Below are 20,820 nucleotides of genomic sequence, written 5' to 3'. Positions count from 1 at the left end.
ATTACACAAATACAAAACCTGCGAGTCTCACTTCTATATGCAATTTACTGTTAAATCCTTTTAATATTTCTTCTTAAATTTCCCCCCTCTAATCCATCCCAGTACGGACCAATGTACATCCTTTACCCTACAAGAGGGGTCTCACAATCAATCCTCTCCTCTAACTCCCTACTATCTATGTGAAGACTTAGATTCTTGATGCTTATGACAAATCCATGTTTAAAATTCTTCTATGTTGGCCAGCACCGCAGCTCACTAGGCTAATCCTCCACCTGCAGCGCTGGCACACCGGGTTCTAGTCCTGGTCAGGGCACCGGATTCTGTCCCGGTTGCCCCTCGTCCAGTCCAGCTCTCTGCCGTGGCCTGGGAGTGCAGTGGAGGATGTCCCAAGTGCTTGGGCCCTGCACCTGCACAGGAGACCAGGAGAAGCACCTAGCTCCTGGCTTCGGATCAGTGCGGTGTACGGGCCGCAGCAGCCATTGGGGGGTGAACCAATGGAAAAAGAAAGACCTTTCTCTCTGTCTCTCTTACTGTCCACTCTGCCTGTCAAAAAAAAAAAAAATTTTTTTTTTCTATGTTCATAGGTTGTCTCACTCCTTTAAAAAGGCCTACAAAAATACCATGACAGTGGCTTATGGGTCTACAACTGTTCTTTTCCCTTTACCCATTAAGATATGCCATATTCACATACATTACCGTAAATATTCCATATGAACCTTAGTCACACTCTGGGATATTACTAACAGGTTGGATGACACCCCCAACTAAGCTACCTAACTCCTACTAAATCTCAATTTAACATCACTTCCTCAGGAAAAACAAATGGTACTTCTACTCCCACCTCCTCTATTCCTATTACAACAGTTATCAAACACTGCATTAAATAACCCCACTTTCTTCAAGAAAACAGACCACTAGAGGATAAGGCTCTTTATCACTGAAAACAGTGTTCAGCATATACCTGGCACTCCACTTCATTAATTGTTGATAGAAATTAAACTGAATTACATTTATTTTCATCTCTTTATTACCTGGTGATGTGGGACCATTTCTCAACCTTGTCTTCTATGGATTCAAGTGCCTGTTTTATCATTTGTTGCACTTATCATATTGAATGAATCCAGCTTTACTTTTAATTGCATGTCATTTTCATTTTTCATTATTGTCCCTTTGAGTTTCATATTTTTAAAGCACCTTATAAAGTATATATTCTAAAAACATTTTATTCATGGTGTTAAATCTATTTTAGGTCAAAACGAGTATCAGAGACCTAAGGACACTGGTTGCTTTTTATGTGCTGCAATTATTACTCATAAATACCAATTTTTTCTTTTCTTCCATCTATTAAGGACTGGTTGGAATTAGAGCAAAAGGGTAAAATTATATACTATAGGAATTATTTGGCTGTTATGTCACAGACTAACACAGGACTACACCTGAATCTTTTACACAATGAACAATGATAAATAGAATGCAGAAGTGGGAAGGATGCACAATCTCTTAACGTTACAAATATTCTATGTTACTAAAAATTTTGAAATAAAATTTAAAAATGTCAAATTTGTTTCCGCCACTATCCACTACTAGAAAAAAAAATAGTGACCAACACAAATACTACTCTTAGCCTTCTGAGGCAGTAAATGGAGAAAACACAGGTCTTAATCCTAAAGCAAAGTTTTCAGGGTGCTGGCTACAGCAGAGTAGGATGGAAAATAGAGTTGACTGGTAAAGGTGGGAATGTGACCAAAGACTTGTCCTATTTTACTTACACAGACATGTTCCAAGTTTTTTAATCTTTTATTGTGTGTGAGTGTTAGATATAGGGAAGATTTTTCTTCATGACCTTTTATTCCTACCTTGGCCACAATTTTGAAGCACTGATTTTGTTATTAAGAGGGTTCAGGAATATCCAGCTCTAAATATGATTTTTGATGACAGCAAATGATTCAACTGTCTGGGTAAAATGAAATTAAGAAAGGGTGGCAGTATGGGGCCAGCGCTATGGCCTAGAAGATTAAAGCTTCTGCCTGCAGTGCCGGTATCCCATATGGGCGCCAGTTCAAGTCCCAGCTGCTCCACTTCTAATCCAGTTCCCTGCTAATGCACCAGGGAAGGCAGTAGAAAATGGCCCAGAAGAAGCTCCTGGCTCCTGGCTTCTGATTGGCCCAGCTCTGGCCATTGCTCCATTTGCAAAGTGAATCAATGGATGAAGATCTCTTTTTCTCTTCTATGTATCTTTGCCTTTCAAATAAATTTATCTTTTTTTTTTTTAAAAAGGGGCAGTGGCAGTACCAAGGAAAAGGTGATCTTTAAGTTTTACATTAATAAAATATGATATAAGAATAAGGCATTCAATATTGATCGTATACACATGTTAAAACAAATAAATGTGTAGTAGCTCACAGTTGAGTAAGTCATTAGTAGAGTCTAAAAAATACAGACTTCCTAGGTAGAAAACATAATTACTCTGCATGTTATATCAAATACAAGGTTTTTATTCCAAGCCATCATACTTATCTAAGTTTTTAAAATAAACACAAAATAAGTCAATTAATTCTGAATAAGTAGTAATAACTTTATTTTAACTCAATGTGCTGAAATGCAAAAAATATTTTCAGCAACAAATGTATCTCATTAACATCAACTGATTAAAAATGAGGCTGAAAAGTTAAATAAACTTTTATACATCTGAATCTTGAAAATTAATTTCCACCATAATTAAATAATTTTAGCAGAATTTTATTTTCAAAAATGGGACTCAAGTAAGTTATATCTTCATTTTAAAAACTGAATGCAAAATTAACTGGGTTACAGTATACAATGATAAACTAACAACAGAAAAAGATTTAAATATAAGAATTCCTTTTTAAACATAAAGTTCACATACTGCAAACAGAAGACAAGATGTGATTTCATTCCTAGTGAAGAAGTCTTGCATATGGTAGGCACTCAATATTTGTTCAACTGGACCTAACATTAGCATCATTCCATGAACACTTAAATAAAGTAGAGCTCATAATCTGTATAAAAAAGGTTTGCAAAATACTCTTATGTGTGCTGAAAGTGCTGTCTTTATAATTTGAGAACACTAAAACAAACCCACTCATCCACCTACTTCTTTTTTGCAAGAATACACTGAATATTTTTATTTCACCCATCAAGAGCATGCTATCCAAAAGTCAGAATTAACCACTTTGAGAGTATAACTGGCTAGGAAAAATGCAAAATTGTTGTTGGATACTCACAAACTTAACTTACCAAATTCATTGTAATTTAGTAACACTAGGTACTTTCTATGATCCACAATTTTATAAAGAATTCTGCTTTGATTTTAAAGTTATACACAAAACTTAAATGGATAGGTTAGTTAGTAATTATACTTTTGAAAATTTAAGCTCTCACTTAGATATAGCTTAAAAACAAATGTTCATGACAACTTTTTAAGAGATCTTTGATAATATTTAATTTTGTTGTAACTGATGACCTATAACTGATGACCTAAAAAGGCACTATCTTCACATTTTATCATGCAGTAAATTGAACACATTTTTTTAAGAACTATAATCTGTCAATTAACTGTGTCTCCAAATAAAGCACATTTAAGTGAAATATTTCAACTAACCTGAACTTTCAACATTAAACTGAGTCCTAGTTTCAGAAATACACTCTTTGAACAAACCACACACAAGCCGAAGTAAATACAGGTACCCACATACATACGTACACACACACACATACACACACAATCACATAATTCATGCAAGATTCTCCAATTACTATTTCAAGACAATGACACATGAGTATTCAAGGAGGTAACATTGGCAAGCCATAGTATGGCACCTTCATATTTGTGCTCCAAATATCAATATACATTAAATTTTAAAAATGAAAAAGGCACAAATACAGTATTTCTAGATCTTAAAGAACAGTTATCCAATGGTTATTTTTTAAACATGTATTTAAAACCACTCACTACTTTCTAAGGAAAAGCCCTACTTGGGTGACAAAAGGGAAGCAGGAGCAGGCTGATAAACTGAAAGGCAAGATTGCTCTGGAAAGATCTGTGCCTATTTTGAAAATAATGTGTTTTAAAAATGGAAGAAGAAAAAGGCAATTAGAGCACTTGCTTCAGAATACATTAACAGTTTTTTATCATTGTCTCAAGAACCCACAATACCAAAAATATACATAATAAATAAAAAAATAAATCAACTACCATAAGATTCTGTTAGTACAATGGTAGGCATTGTATTACCTGAAAAGTGGATACTTTTATAACCATGGATACTCTTATAGCACAGTGTTTGACATTTTTGGTACAAAATGTGCTACCAAACTTAAAAATCCTTACGAAATCCTTAGGATTTGCAATAAACACTACAGTAGGCAAGGGTAAGCTGAAACGTTCACTATCTACACAGTATGATTATTGAAGTCATTGTGGCTAGAAATGTAGATTAGAGCAGTGAATCAATTCTCAATGTACCATTGTGCTGTCCTTTATATATATCCACTTTTTCTTGATAGATGACAACGCTAATTATCAATTTATTTTCTTGTAAGACTGTTAAAATCTTAAAAGTGTATACATACATGTGTACACTTATTTTTTATAGTCCACATGTAAATTTAATAGGCTCAATCTTAATGGTGGAGTAAAGGAAGTGAATTTCTATTCTCCACAACATTCTTACTTAGGACGAAGTCCATTACCAGAGAAGAATATTTCTCCTATTCCAAGAGATTCTTCCAATTTAAGTTACCACAGCAATTAAACATCAATTAAACATCACAGAAAGAAGCTACATCTGAAAATGTGACCTTTCAAATTCCTGTTTGTTGTGGATAACAAATGCTTATTTTGATAGTGCCTGCTCAAAGTAAGTTATGAATCAGTTCTGATATGTTTTGATTCCTTCAGTTAACACCTAGTAAAGAAACAGCAAACATAAAACCTATTCTCAAGCTTCATTTTTTTCCTTTTGCCCTGAAATGAAAAACTAAACAAGTTATATAAATTCTAATCTGCAGAATAAAGTTATATATGCAAACACATAGTTATATGCATTTTTTCCCCAGTGACACACTTTCCTCTTGTGGTCAAATATAAATCTTACCTAAGAAGCACACTGCACTGCTACAGTAAGTCAGATCCAACAGCCTGACACTGATTGCTCCTGCTTCTCTGGGACAATGCACCAAAACAGACCTTCTTTAGGAACACAACTAACAAACACTGAACATGTATATATGTGTTTAAAGCTAAAATTCATTTATAATGAAGAACTGGCCCATGAAAAGCAGTTTATAAATAGTTTATCCTGTTCACATTATGCAGAATTTCAATATCACCCACAATGTTAGTACAGTAACTGAAACACAAAGGAGAAAACAAGGGGAGAAAAGCTTCATAGTGCAGCCTGAAACAATCTAAGAGTTCTCTCCTTTGTATGCATCTTGCACAGCAAATTGTATTAGTTCACTATTTGAAAGAGAGTAGACTGTCCAGGATTTGTTTATTGTTCAGGTGCCTTTTCCAAAGTATGAAAAAACAGGAATAAATTCAGTAATGAATATCTGAAATTCAAACCAATTTAACTGTAATCAAGGAGACCCTTCTTATCTATTATCACAAACATCCCAGTTGCTTCCATCTGTCTTAAAAAATTATTTCAAAAGTTAAGACACAATTAATTACACCTTATTAATTCCTTCAAAAACAGGAAAAAATATATGTACCATTCAGTATACAAAAGTTACACATTAAAAGTGCATATATATCTTTCTTAATTGGCCCACTCATTAAATTTACATTTGGTCATCCTTAACTTTTAACATGTACAGAATTCCTCATATAAATGTAGGTCACTATAAATTAAAAAAAAAAAAACTTCAGCAGAAAACATGCTTTCTTATTGAAATCTTAACCTCAATTAATTCTCAATCATTGTAAATTTGGATAAACCACAGTTTGTTGAATAGTTAACATACAAACACCACAAATTTTACTAAAAGTCTGGGCCAACTCATTGCATATTTGCCCCCTGAAATGAAAAATAAATTAGAACTGAAGCAGTGTATTGCCATAACTTACCTTGAAGGTAAGCAGGTTCTTCTATATTTATACAACTCAGACTGGAGACATTACTGGTAATCTCCAATACAAGTGCTTTTAAGGAGAACCTACATTTAAACTTTGAGATAGCACAGGACAAAACCTCTAAATTCATTTTTCTTTTCTGAAAATAATGGAAGATCCTTTTGAAACTTAGTATCTTCAGTTATCAGAATTACTGCATTATGGAGCTAGTGCAATCCTGCATAGCCTGGTCAAAATGACAAGGCACAATAAAAAAATTAAAGTATTGTATGAACAAGAGAAGTCATTGAAGATAATTTAAGGCCTTGAAGTGAATTAATCAGTCTAATTTAAAGCTGAAGAATAAACCATAAATTATCCACCTGAAATGCAAGTAATATGCTTTTCACCATCTGTTCTGTGGACAAGAAAACAGATACAACTCTTGCTTATGGTTTGTGTATTAGCATCCTTCTGGACCTGGAGGAGTAAAGGTCAATTCCATTTTTCTATTGTTCATGGAAGATTTCAGGACTGTTTTAGCCGTTTGCGAGGAATGCCAAACTGTGGACACTGTGCAGACGCCAGTGCTCGGAAGGCTTCGGCTACTAAATGAGGGTGTGACTGAATCATGGACTTCCACCCTGATGTTTCCATTATGTCAGTTGCTTGACTGAAAAATAAAATTAAAAAATGTTTAAGCAAGAATACATTTGAAATGCACTGTCAACTTTTTTTCTACTTAGTGGATTTCATGTATTCAAATCATTTGAGTTTATTACAACATTATCAATCTTAACAGTATTTTCTGTTGCAACAAAAACTACTGAATTTTTCTGGTCATTTTAATGTACCACATGTACCTGCTCATTCAAGGGCCCTTTTACCTCACTCTTACAGGAAGGTTTTCTCCTTTCCAATTTTGCCATTTCCTCTTTTCCCTTAACAGCTATCATTCCTTCTACCTCATCTACGCTTCACAGTCTTAATGAGCATATTCAATAATTACCTAATGATTTGCTAAATGGTTGGCCTCTCCTGAAAGATCATTCCAACTACTAGTTCTTTTTACTTGAATATGCCTCAAGACTCATATATTCAAGATTGTCAGATGAGAACTCATTGTCCCTCTCCCCAAGTCCTAAATTCTTCCTCCCCCATTTCCAATCAGCTAAAGGAAGCTTCCACCAATATTCAGTGATTCAAGCCAGAAACCTAGTAGATATCCTAGACTCTGTTCTTTGGAATCAATCACTAAAACCCTATTTTGATTCCCAAGGACAAATGGAGCTCCCGGTTAAGGCTCATATCATCTCAGATTATCAGCAGTCTCTTAATTTGTCTTTCAGGTTCCTATCTTGCTCATCTCAAGCTCTGTTCCTACAATGCTGCCTCAATTACATAAACCTGACTATGCCATGTTCTCTTCTATATTGTTTACCACATCTACACCCAAGATGTTTAGAAAGAGAAATCTGACTTCTTATTGTAGGCTCCCTACTTCCTCTAACTTTCTACTGCCTACTTCCATGTTCTAGCATTATATGCTGGGATCATAAACTGCTTATAGTACAATACAATGCAACACATTGTCACTGAACAGAGAGACAGACAGGAGGGAAGAAGGGAGGGAGGAAGGAAGAGAGGGTGAGAAAAGGGAAGAACAGAGGAAAGTTTCATTATATTCTTACAATTTTATCTATGAGCTATATTAAATCTGTTCTCTTTTTATTAAAATCACATTAACATGAGAATTGATAATTGTGTTGTAGTAATTATGCATTTGCTGTGACCCAGCGTCTAATAAATTAAAAAGACAACAAAATCGAAAAACAAAATCAACTGTTGAAGCAACAAATCTAGATACCCTTCCTTGCGTCCTCTCTTCTCTCCCTTATACTACCCACTATCCAAATTATACTCAAATGTTATAGACTCTCCCTTTAAAAAATACGATATACTTTTCTTTTTCTCCAGTTTCTGTCATCTATCAAGTTTAATTTCACCTTTCATCTCCTGCCTGAACAAACTGCTCTACCTATATTTAACTTTAATTGTTCCTCCACAATTCCGACCTCCTCACTGTCCTTTCTCCACTCCATCCCTAAGGTAGAGAGCATGTTAACAATTTAAACCCGATCATGCTACATTCTGGGAAAAAATCCTTTCCTGGATGCCCACTATGCTTTGAAAACCATCTAAAAGTCCTATTATTTTCACATGGCCCTCTAGGATCTGATTTTTTCCCTGTAATCTCCAGCTTTATCTCCTTACTACTCCCCCAACGCCTGCCTCTCACTCTATACTACTCTCCTTAATCAACAACATTTTGCACATCTCATTCGCCCTTTCTAGGATACACTTTCCTTCCTCTCTTCCCTGTTTGTATGCCAGGGTAATGCCCACCAATACCACAAGTCTCTATTCTTACAACAATTTTTTAAAAAGGCTTTCTCTGACCCCTAGATTAAGTTATGTCCCTTTGTTACATGCTCCTATGGGAGCATTGCTATACATTATCATCATTTTATTGCAAATTCCTGTTTAATTACTTATTTAATTATTAATTAATCTGCTGCTAAACCATAAAAGTCCATGAAGGCAGGGATAAAAATCTGCCATACTCACCACTATATTCTCATATTGAACACAGTGATGTATGAATTTGCTAGATAATAAAATGTAAGTATCCAACACATGAAAAATCAACAACTGCTTCATGCTCTTCTTTAGTTCATGCTATTCTTCTTGTCTATAATACCTGCTGATTCCTTCTTAATTCTGCTATTCCTAGTCCTGTTTTCAGACTCAGCTCAACCATTTCCAGAAAGCCATCCCTAAATCTCCAGGCTATGTCAAGAACCTGTACATATAGCCTCCTCAAACTTACTACTTACCACATTAAAATGAAAAGAGATACTCATGTATCTATCCCTATCAAACACTGAATTTCTCAAGAATGTAGACTGAGACAGAACAGAATGTTTGTTAGCTGAACTAAACAGTTGCTGATATTAAAACTTTTAACTGCCAAACACTGAATTATCAGTGTGTTGTTATGTTTAAACTTTCCACTAGATGTTTAGAATCACAGTTACCTGTTAACAGAGTTGATCTTTTCACTTATTCATCAATTAATACCCATGTCTGTACATACAGTACAGCTTTATACAGTGTATAAAATAAGTTTTGCTTCTGAAATTCCAAACGTTATATAATGCATTTTCCTAACATAATAAAACTCTGGGGCTTGAGATTGGCAAAAGTACTGGGGCCAGTGCTGTGCCACAATGTGGCACTGGCATCCTATATGAACACCAGTTTGAGTTCTGGCTGTTCTGCTTCTGATCCAGCTACGGGCCTGCAAAAGCAGCAGAAGATGGTCTGAGTATTTGGGCCCCTGCCACCCATGTGGGAGATCCGGAGGGAGTTTTGGGCTCCTTACTTCAGCCTGGACCAGTCCTGGCTATCGCAGCCATTTGGGGAATGAATCAGCAGATGGAAGATTTCTCTAACTTTACCTTTTCAAATAAATAAATCTTAAAAAAAAAATATGGAAAAGTACAAAGGATCCTAGACTTGCCATTTTCTGCTAATATGGCATATTTTAAATTCAAAAGGATTATTTTTCTGGGATCACATACCATTATGGTATTATATTATCATATACTGAACAATATACAGGACAATCTATTATTTAAAAGTAGTCATTACTTCTCACTTTGAGAAAATAGAATTTACGAACTAATGGCAATTCAGTTGACCAACTTCACATATATCAAAACAGATGAAAGTAATGGGAAATAAGTCATTTTATTGTCTTTACCACTGTCCTTTTGTTTCATTTTAATAAATATCAACTCTTGCTAATTTACGAAAGTAGAATGTAAGGGTTCACAGGCAAAATTAATCAAAAGCAGATGCAAGATACTGAACATAACAGCTCTTTTCCCTTTTTGATTTCAAATAATTACAAAAAACACAAAAGTCAACCTAAAAATTAAAAGGGGAGAAGTAAGCAATAGTTAAGTTCTAATATCTCATATTCAGGAAAATCAGGCTTAGAAGGATATAGCAACTATCCAATTCCCTACAGGTTTTCTGGATAAAAGATAAACTTGCTACCATTTTTGGAACTGTAGCCAGCTAGCTGAATACAGCAAATGATGCAAGATACTTGACTAAGCTAAGAAGCAGTGAGTTAGCAAATACAAAGAGTTTCTAAAAAAATCTGGAGGGTACATTCTTCATAGGATTAAATAAACAATTTCCTACATTTTTGGAACTGCTTTCTGGAGAGGCAGAAGCTGGATCTCTAGCAGTCCCTATAATATCTGCACTTGGCTATATGCGCTTAAGAAATTAAGGGTGTCTATCCTAGTTAGCATTAGAAGCTGATCTACCAAAGGAACATAGCATCAGGAATCTACTAAGCAGTCAAATTACTTTTCAAAAATAATTGCTAGTATGCTTCATAAAACTAATATCTGGATTCATACTTATTATAGATGAACAAAAGACTACGCAAATAATTTCATTTATGCAGATCAGAAACTGATGTCAACTTACTTGCTGTTCCAGTTTTTCCCATCTTTACACCCAAGCTGTCGAAGTACACTGCACCTGCATTGAAGATTTAAGCACACTTAAAAAAAGTCTGGTGAAAAAATGTAGAAGGTGTCAGGCACACTGAAATACAAGCATAGCTTACCTATTAATAAAGTCTATGGCTTGTGCTTTCAACTGTTCTGCACTGTGCAAATCTGCAAGGACAAGGGTATCAGCAACATTTTCTACTGAGAGGTTACTACACAAAGCTTCTTCACACATGACCTTCAGTCGTTCCAGTGCATACTATCCAAAAGGAAAATATAATCATTACACATTAACTCCAATACCAAGTTTTCAAATACCTGGTATTTGTAACAGAAAATAAAGTAGATTATTCTTGGAACTAGGATTACTTTAAAAGCCTTTAAGTCACTGTTTTAACCTAACACAAATGCATCTAGAATAAAGAATAATTTTGTTTAGAAAATATTTAGGAGCAAAATCCAGTATATTTTTTAAAGTTAAATTTTATGCTAAAAAGCTACCTTATCACTCAAAATGCTTAATATTTCTTTACTATTTCAAACACCACAGTGTACCATCCTTGTATCTTATCACTACTCAATCATGAAGAATGAATTCATTATAAAGTTAAACAAATCTTAAAATCATTAAAAATCCTTGCAGTTATTAGTGTTTATATTAACATTATATAACATCTTTCACAGTTTTACTGAGGATCAATTGAAAGACAGTAAAAGGTACATACTTAAATTTTATAATTTGGTAAGTTTATATGTCACAAAACTAACATCAATTCAATACAGTAAACATATCCATCATTCCCAAAAAGCTTCTCCTCTACCTTTGTAATGTTTCCATTTCACCCCACCCCAGGTAAAACCTCTAATGTTTTCTATCACTCCACATTAGTCTGTGCTTTCTGCAAATGGAATCATAAAGCATGGACTCATTTTTGTCTGGCTATTTCACTTGGTATTGTTCTGAGATTCATGCATGTCACCAACTGTGCATCAACATTTCTTTCCTTTTTATTTCTTGGTAGTATTCCATTGCATATGGAAATACAACAATTTATTTATCCATTCAACTGCTGATTAACAGCCAGGTTGCTTCCAGTTCCTAGTTGTTACAACTAAAGCTACTATGAACACCTATACACAAGTCATCCACATACATGGATATGTGCTTTCTTCTACCTTAGCTTTAAAAAGTAGACTCACTGGATCATATTCCAACTTTTTAAGAACCTACCAAACAATTTTCCAAAATGGTTGAACCATTTTACATTCCCATTAGCAGTGCATGTGTCCTAATTCTTCTACTGCTTGGATTATACTCAGTATGGTCTTTGTAATTTTAGCCATTATGGTAGATATGTGTAAGTACCTCATGATAAAACTTTCCCAAGTAATTACTGATGTCAAACATCTTTTAATGTATTTCACTTGTATTATTTAAAAGAAGTATCTACACAAACATTTTGTTTTTAGAAATAGCATTGTCTTCTTATTATAGAGTTTTGAAAATTCCTTACAAAGTTTGAAAACCAAAGTCAGATGTATCCTGGGTAACAGCTAGCCATTCAATAATGCTGTGCAAATATTTTCTCCTAATGTGTGACTAATTCCTTTATTCTCCCATGTCTTTTGAAGGAAAAAAAGTTTAGAATGTTAATGAAGTTCTATTTTATCATCCATTTACTTTATGGAGCAGGTTTCCGGTGCTATAGCTAAGAAATCTTTGCCCAAACTAAGATCACAAAGACTTTCTCCTATGGTTTTCTTTTAGAAGTTTTAGATTTTTAGGTTTATAAGCCATTTGGCATTACTTTTTGTATGTGCTACAAATATGCATCAAAATTCCTTTTGGGGTATATGAATATTCAATTGTTCTAATATCACTGGTTGAAAAGACTTCTGTCTCTTTTGCTTTGTACTTTTGTCGAAAATTAGATCTTCAGATATGTGAATATACGAATGTATTTGTGTTTGGACACCAACCCCACACTGTCATTATTATTAAAGCTGCATAAGTCCTGAAAACAGGCAAAAAGTTAGTCCTCTACTTTAATATTCTTTATCAAGGTTTTGGATCATTCTAGATCCTTGTACTTACATATAAAATTTTAAATAGATTCCCAATTTTAATAAAAAAAATCTATTAAGATTTTAAAAGGGCACATATTGATTTCTAATCAACTCTTTTTTGAATGGAAGATCATAAATACACATATTTATTCTAAAAAATATTTTAAAGAGAACTGGTATTTTAATAATATTGAGACTTTCAGTCTAGGGACAAGATCTGTTTCTCCATTTATCTGGGGATTCCTGAATTTTTCCTGGCATTAATTTGTAATTTTTGGTATATAAATCTTGAACATCTTTTGTCAGATTTATGTCAATGTACTTAATATTTGCTATTAAAAATAACTTACATTTTTTAAATGTTTTATTGAGATAGTTACATATGCATGTGCAGATTTAAGAAATAAGATTTCTGTATATATCCTGTCCCATTTCCTTCAATAGTAACATTTATCTAATGGTATACACACATGTGCTTTAAATATCAAAATCTGCTTTTAGGAATGAGAACTACCGACTTTCTGAGAATTGTTAATATTCTTGCAGTTTCCCTACTTACAAAGTATTATAAGACTGTTAGCATTGTTTTCCTTTCTATGCTTAAATAGTAACAATTAAATCTATGAATACAGAGAATATAACATGTTTTTGTCATTTTTTAAAAACAAAGATCCTGCATGCACTACAGCTTAAGTCTAAGAATATCTGAAAAATGCAATAATTTTGATATTGTTCTTATAAAAGGGAATATACACTTAAAACTACTGCTTTTATAGTTTAATCTCCTTTGGAAAAAATCAGCTTTTTCATGACTCAAGATATTTTTATATCTTGTCGATTTTTAAACTCTGATGCTGTTTCATAAAATTCTCAAGAGCATTTACAAATAATATTATATTTAAAGTTATCTGAAATTTTCATTTGATGATAGCATTTTACATAAAATATCAAGCTTAAACATATTTTTCAACTCTTTAAGCCCCTATTACTTACTTTGTCTGCAGCTGCCAACAAGTTGTCAGCCATTTTATCAAGATTTGGTGCTTTTCCCGTGTAAACAAATCTCATCATTTCTTTAAAAACCTCAGGGTCTAAATCATTTATTTCTACTCGATTCTGATATTGAAAACAACAGACAAAAGAATACACGTAAACAAATGAACCTACAAAAAATCCCTAATAATATTAAGAATACCAAATCTTCATTAAAGTATTTTACAACTCAAAAACACATATACAATAGGTATTTCTAAACTCTACTTAAAAACTGAGGTAAGTAGTTTTTAGTAAGCTATTCAAGCAAAGTGAAGTGGGACGTAAGAGGAAAAATATACATCATGTGAGAAGTAAGGACCACGATGAACTGGAGAGCCCATACCCTGACACTTGCTCAGACCAAGATAAGAACAACTATGTGGGAATAAAAGCCCCAATCTCTAGTAAAAAGGGTTTACACAAACAAGCTATAAGCCAATATGCCATTGTTCAGTTTCTGACCTCTAACTTAGGATAGCTAGCTATTAACTTCCGGTCAAATTCATAGGTCCTGAGAATGCCTAAGATTTGACAGTTCTGGTCCCAAAATAAAGGAAAAGAAGACCAAGTATTTGAGACAACAGAACTCACTCTCTCAGGGCTCTCCATTTTGCAAAAATAGCATGTCCTATTATCAACTGGCATTTCTGTGCTTACTTGAGACATACTCAAGTCCAGAAAGGGCTAGTTCCTTTTTCTTTTTATTTTTTTTTAAAGATTTATTTATTTACTTGAAAATCAGAGTTACACAGAGAGAGAAGGAGAGGCGGGGGGAGAGAGAGAGAGAGAGAGAGAGAGAGAGAGAGAGAGAGAGAGTCTTCTATCCGATGGTTCAATCCCCAGTTGGCCACAACCGCCGGAGCTGCACGGATCCGAAGCCAGGAGCCAGGAGCTTCTTTCAGGTCTCCCACACGGATGCAGGGGCCCAAGGAGTTAGACCATCTTCTACTGCTTTCCCAGGCCATAGCAGAGAGCTGGATTGGAAGTGGAGCAGCTGGGACTCTAACAGCACCCATATGGGGTGCTGGCACTGCAGGAGGTGGCTTTACCCACTATGCCACAGCACCAGCCCAGATAGTTGCTTTTAAATTTCTAAATCTTTGTTTCCTGTTTCTCTCCTGAAATCAATAAATCTAAGTATCTAACATCGGGGCCAGTGTTGTGACATAGCGGGTTAAGCTATCACCTGCAATGCCAGCTGGTTGGAGGAATTGCTGCTCCACTGTAGGAGACCTGGAAGAAGCTCCTGGCTCCTAGCTTTGGCCTAGCCCAGCCCTGACTGTTAGAATCATTTGGGGAGTGAACCAGTGGATGGAAGATTTCCCTCTCTCAGTTAACTCTACCTATCAAATAAATAAAAATTAATTTTTAAAATAAATATTTAACATTAAGTAATATCAAACTTTTCTGACCCGTTGCTGCCAATAACACCTGACATCACTGATGTCTCCTCACTTGTAAACAACTAGAAGGCTGATCATAGTACTTCCTTAGATCTTCTATCAGAGGAAAGAAAAGTTATTTTATTTCAGCCTCTAGTTCTGCAGAAAGAATAAAGTGAGCTAAAAATAAATTCTGGAGCTGTCCAAATGGAGTTGTAAAGACACATATTATGCAACCAGCAAAGAATCAATCTCCAATCTCTAATATAACCACATTTTAAGATGACAGATGGAAAAAAAAAACTGAGGAAGTCAAACAGGTAATATCTTGATTACAGTTAGTAGTGTAATAATACTGAAATAATCTATATCCATTACATTAAATATATCCTAAATATCCTCTCAATTGGTGACAAACTTTTCTTATCACTAGAAAGCAAATTTCAAAATCAATCCCTGAGTACAGAAAGGGGGAATAGATGCAAGGTCTTCTGAAAGTGAAGGGAAAATACGTATTATGAAAAAACTGTGAATTTTAACATATTTTGTTGTGTCAAAATAAACCTATTTAAAGTTCATTTTTCCACAAACTTTCTGGAGTATCCTCAAAAAACTTAACCAAAGAACCTGTCAAACAACTATGGAGTAAAGAGTCCTTTCGCTTAACTATCCTTTTGTATAACAACTATCCATTTATTTATCTACAAGATGAGCGTCAAAACAGCTGTTACATGAAATTTTCACAGAACATCTACACTGAGCTACATCTATTCTAAAACAAATTCTTCCCCATCTTTCCAATTTATTTTTAAAAATTCCTCTTACTTATCATAGTATAAGAACACGCAAATTATTTTTATTTTATATTTTTATTTATTTATTTATTTGAGAGGCAGAGAGACACAGAGAGCTCCTATCTGCTAGTTCACTCCTCAAATGCTCACAATAGCTGGGACTGGCAAGGGGATGTAGCCAGGAGTCACAAACTCAACCCACATCTCCCACGTAGGTAGGAGGAACCCAATGTACTGTTAAAATACATATCCCACGTTTTTACATTTGTAAAAAATATTAGCATTTAAGCCATGATTACCTTTTTGCTTTCTTCCATTTCATGTTCAAACATTGCATTGAAAACTGGGGATCGGGCTGCAACAAGATTAAGCATCATTGTTGATTGCACAGATCTATTTAAAAAACATATTACATTATCCAAAAGTAGAAAGTACCTGCAAGTACAGATTTATGAGCTTTAAATTCTTGTCCTCTCACAAAAAAACTGCAATCTGTAAATCGTGTGTTTTCCCAGAGATCACCTAAATCTTCTGCAAGTCGACATTCAGGCACCTTCAAGGTATTTGTATTAGTATGTCCTGATATGTTTACTGAGTCCTGGACCACACTCACCTAATGAAAAAAGAGATAACAAGAAAAACATTTTCACAAATTAGTAACAATAACTAGCTACTAAGCCTGTACTTACATATTTTATCCTTAAAATCGTTTGGATAAATCAGTGTATTCCTGGTCAAAAATCCTAATACCAGGGAATTAAATTTAGGAATTTAAGAAACAGAAACAAACCAGATTTTTTAAAATAGTGACAGCTTATTCAAATAAATGGCTTACTGATTAGCTGAAATGTTTGATTATTAAAGTTACTACAAAAATTATTTCTCAATGGGAAGGCCAAAACGTGTCAAACAAGGAGAATTTATTTCTATGAAGTAGAAGAAGAAATTTTTTTATCTTTTCATTTACACTTCAGACCTATTAACAATTAAATTTTACTATACTTAAAATTCACAGTTCAAGGCTTATAATGATTTTTAGAGCATAAAAAAGATATTGAAATTATGATATGCGAATGGAAAGTCAAATTTTTATTCATTTGAAAAGCAGATGGATGTGCATGTATGTGTGGAGACACACACACACACACAAACACACACACGATGGCAGGGCAAAGAGATTTTCCATTTGCTGGTTTATTCCCCAAATGCCTACAATAGCTGGTCATGGGTCAGGTGGAAGCTAGAAACCGGGAACTCAAGTACTTAAGCCATTTTCTGCTAACTCCCAAGGCACCCGTTAGCAGGAAGCTAAAACTGGAAGCAGAGCTCAGACTTGAACACAGGCACTCCAATGTATGACTTGGGTTATCAAGTGGTATTTTAACTGCTGGCCCAAAGGCCAAGTGGGAAGTTTTTAAAGTGTTGTTTCTACTGGTTTCCACTCTAGTAAAACTGATTTGAAACAATAAAAGTTGGTACGACTACACTGTTGTTTTTGTGTAGATTCTAAGATTCTAATATAACAAGTATTAAATTATCTTCCTATTAAGGATGAATATCTACTGAAAAAAACCCTAAACACTACTAAGTCTTCCAAATCACCCTTAAGAAAAGATACTATATTACTGGAAACTTCAAATTATATTTAATTGTTAAATACTTCATCAACTAGTAAAGAAAACATTTTGGATTTAATGAAACAATTTTTTAAAATAAAAAATTCTATATTAGTAATCTTTTTTTGAAGATTTATTTTATTTATTTGAAAGAGTTACAGAGAGGCAGAGACAGAGAGAGAGGTCTTCCATCTGCTGGTCCACTCTCCAAGTAGCCACAACGGATGGAGCTGAACCAATCTTAAGCAAGGAGCTTCTGACAGGCCTCTCTCATGGGTGCAGGGGCCCAAGGACTTGGAAAATCTGCTGCTGCTTTCCAAAGTGCATTAGCAGGGACGTGGATGAGAAGCAGAGCAGTGGGGACTCAAACTGGCACTCGTAATGGATGCTGGCACTGCAGGCTAGGGATTTAACCTGCTATGCCACAGCTCTGGCCCCAGTAATTTATTGTTTTTGAACACTAATTTTGAGGTCATTTGTTATGTAACAATAGATAGCTGCAATTATTAAAAAAAATAAGGCTTTTATTAAATAAGGGTATAAGGACAGCCATAAACGATATAGGAAATTTTAATTAGAAATGGATGTACTGGACTAAACTGCCAACATACATTATTGTTATACATGCAGTATAACAATAGCACAATGTAAATATTTCGAGTATTAAGTCTCAGAAGTCCCTATTCATCCAGATATACAAACATGAATTCCACATGAATGAGTGAACATTTCCAGTGAAAAACTAGAAAACCTTTAAGTTTCAGAGAATATTTTTATAAATCACTTTTTTTTCTCATCCTCATCAACAGACTGCACCCACAAAGACACACAAAGTATAGAGTACTGTTTGGGTAGTAGTTTTACCGTTAATTTGCATTGTACAACACATTAAGAACAGAGGTTCTACATGGGGAGCAGGTGAACAGTGACTCCCGTTGTTGATTTAACAACTGACATTCTAATTTATGACGTCAGTAATCACCCGAGGCTCTTCTCATGAGCTGCCAAGGCTATGGAAGCCTCCTGAGATCACCAACTCCGATCTTGCTTAGACAAAGCCATACTCAAAGTGGAAGTTCTCTCCTCCCTTCAGAGAAAGGTACCTCCTTCTTCGGTGGCCCGTTCTTCCCGCTGGGCTCTCACTGACAGAGATCTTTCATTTAGGTTTTGGTTTTTTTTTTGTTTTGTTTTGTTTTGTTTTTTGCCACAGTGTCTTGGCTTTCCATGCCTGCAAAACTCTAATGGGCTTTTTAGCCAGATCCGAATGCCTTAAGGGCTGATTCTGAGGCCAGAGTGCTGTTTAGGGCATCTGCCATTCTATGAGTCTGCTGTTTATTCTGTTTCCCATGTAGGATCATTCTCTCCTTTTTAGTTCTATCAATTATTATTTGCAGACACTGGTCTTATTTATATAATCCCTTTGACACTTAATCCTATCTTTTTTATCAATCATGAACTTAAACTGATCAGTTTAACAAGTAAGATGGCATTGGTACATGCCAACTTGATGGGTTTGAATTGGAATCCCCTAGGCATGTTTCTACCTCTACCATTAGGAGTAAGTCTGAGTGAACATGTGCCGAACTGTACAACTCCTCCCTCTCTTATTCCCACTCTTATATTATCAGGGATCACTTTTCAGTTAAAATTTAAATGACAATGACTAAGAATAATTGTGTGTTAAAGCGTTCAACCAATGGTATTAAGTAGAACAAAAAAAATACTAAAAGGAATAAAATAGTAAGTTGTTCCTCGACAGGACAAGGGCTGATCAAGACATTGTTTCTCATAGTGTCCAATTCACTTCAACAGGTTTCCTTTTAGGTGCTCAGTTAGTTGTCACCGATCAGGGAGAACATATATTTGTCCCTTTGGGACTGGCTTATTTCACTCAGCATAGTGTTTTCCAGATTTCCTCCATTTTGTCGCAAACGACCAGATTTTATTATTTTTTTTACTGCTGTATAGTATTCTATAGAGTACATGTCCCATAATTTCTTTATCCAGTCTACTCTTGATGGGCATTTAGGTTGCTTCCAGGTCTTAGCTATTGTGAATTGAGCTGCAATAAACATTAAGATGCAGACAGCTCTTTTATTTGCCAATTTAATTTCCTTTGGGTAAATTCCAAGGAGTGGGATGGCTGGGTTGTACGGTAGGGCTATATTCAGGTTTTTGAGGAGTCTCCAAACTGACTTCCATAGTGGCTTTACCAGTTTGCATTCCCACCAACAGTGGATTAGTGTCCCTTTTTTCCCACATCCTCGCCAGCATCTATTGTTGGGAGATTTCTGTATGTGAGCCATTCTAACCGGGGTGAACTGAAACCTCATTGTGGTTTTGATTTGCATTTCCCTGACTGCTAGTGATCCTGAATATTTTTTCATGTGTCTATTGGCCATTGGATTTCCTCTTTTGAAAAATGTCTATTGAGGTCCTTGGCCAATCTCTTAAGTGGGTTGTTTGTTTTGTAATTGTGGAGTTTCTTGATTTCTTTGTAGATTCTGGTTACTAATCCTTTATCGGTTGCATAGTTTGCAAATATTTTTTCCCATTCTGTTGGTTGCCTCTTCACTTTCCTGACTGTTTCTTTTGAGGTACAGAAACTTCTCAATTTAATGCAATCCCAATTGTTAATTTTGGCTTTGACTGTCTGTGCCTCTGGGGTATTTTCCAAGAAGTCTTTGCCTGTGCCTATATCTTGCAGGGTTTCTCCAATGTTCTCTAATAATTTGATGGTGCTGGGTCATAGGTTTAGATCTTTGATCCATGTTGATTGGATTTTTGTGTAAGGTGTAAGGCAGGGGTCTTGCTTCATGCTTCTGCACGTGGAAATCCAGTTTTCCCAGCACCATTTGTTGAATAGACTGTCCTTGCTCTAGGAGTTGGTTTTAGCTCCTTCATCGAAATATAAGTTGGCTGTAGATGTTTGGATTGATTTCTGGTGTTTCTATTCTGTTCCATTGGTCTTTCCATCTGTTTCTGTACCAGTACCATGCTGTTTTGATTATAACTGCCCTGTAGTATGTCCTGAATTCTGGTATTGTGATGTCTCCAGCTTTGTTTCTGTTGCACAAGATTGCTTTAGCTATTTGAGGTCTCCTGTGCCTCCATATGAATTTCAGCATCATTTTTCCCAGATCTGATAAGAATGGACATTTTGATGATACTGATTCTTCCAATCCATGAGCATGGAGGATTTTTCCATTTTTTAGTATCCTCTTCTATTTCTTTCTATAAAATTTTGTAATT

The 20,820-nt window shown here is 34.9% G+C and overlaps 1 protein-coding gene across 1 annotated transcript in view; it reads right to left on the bottom strand.

Moving 5' to 3' along the window:
• Positions 1 to 2,638: 2,638 nt before the first annotated feature.
• Positions 2,639 to 20,820, bottom strand: part of SPOPL (speckle type BTB/POZ protein like) — a 62,087-nt gene continuing 43,905 nt past the window's right edge. Inside the window, exons 6-11 of the mRNA XM_062186224.1 lie at positions 16,388 to 16,565; positions 16,252 to 16,307; positions 13,735 to 13,857; positions 10,791 to 10,933; positions 10,649 to 10,702; positions 2,639 to 6,752 (exon numbers count right to left, since the gene is read on the bottom strand). Of these exons, the coding sequence (XP_062042208.1) occupies positions 6,608 to 6,752; positions 10,649 to 10,702; positions 10,791 to 10,933; positions 13,735 to 13,857; positions 16,252 to 16,307; positions 16,388 to 16,565 (699 nt within the window). The 3' untranslated portion in view covers positions 2,639 to 6,607. The remainder of the gene's footprint in view (positions 6,753 to 10,648; positions 10,703 to 10,790; positions 10,934 to 13,734; positions 13,858 to 16,251; positions 16,308 to 16,387; positions 16,566 to 20,820) is intronic.

This window comes from Lepus europaeus, chromosome 1 (genome assembly GCF_033115175.1).
Source record: "Lepus europaeus isolate LE1 chromosome 1, mLepTim1.pri, whole genome shotgun sequence".
Lineage (NCBI taxonomy): Eukaryota > Metazoa > Chordata > Mammalia > Lagomorpha > Leporidae > Lepus > Lepus europaeus.
This window is presented reverse-complemented; position numbering and strand designations above follow the sequence as displayed.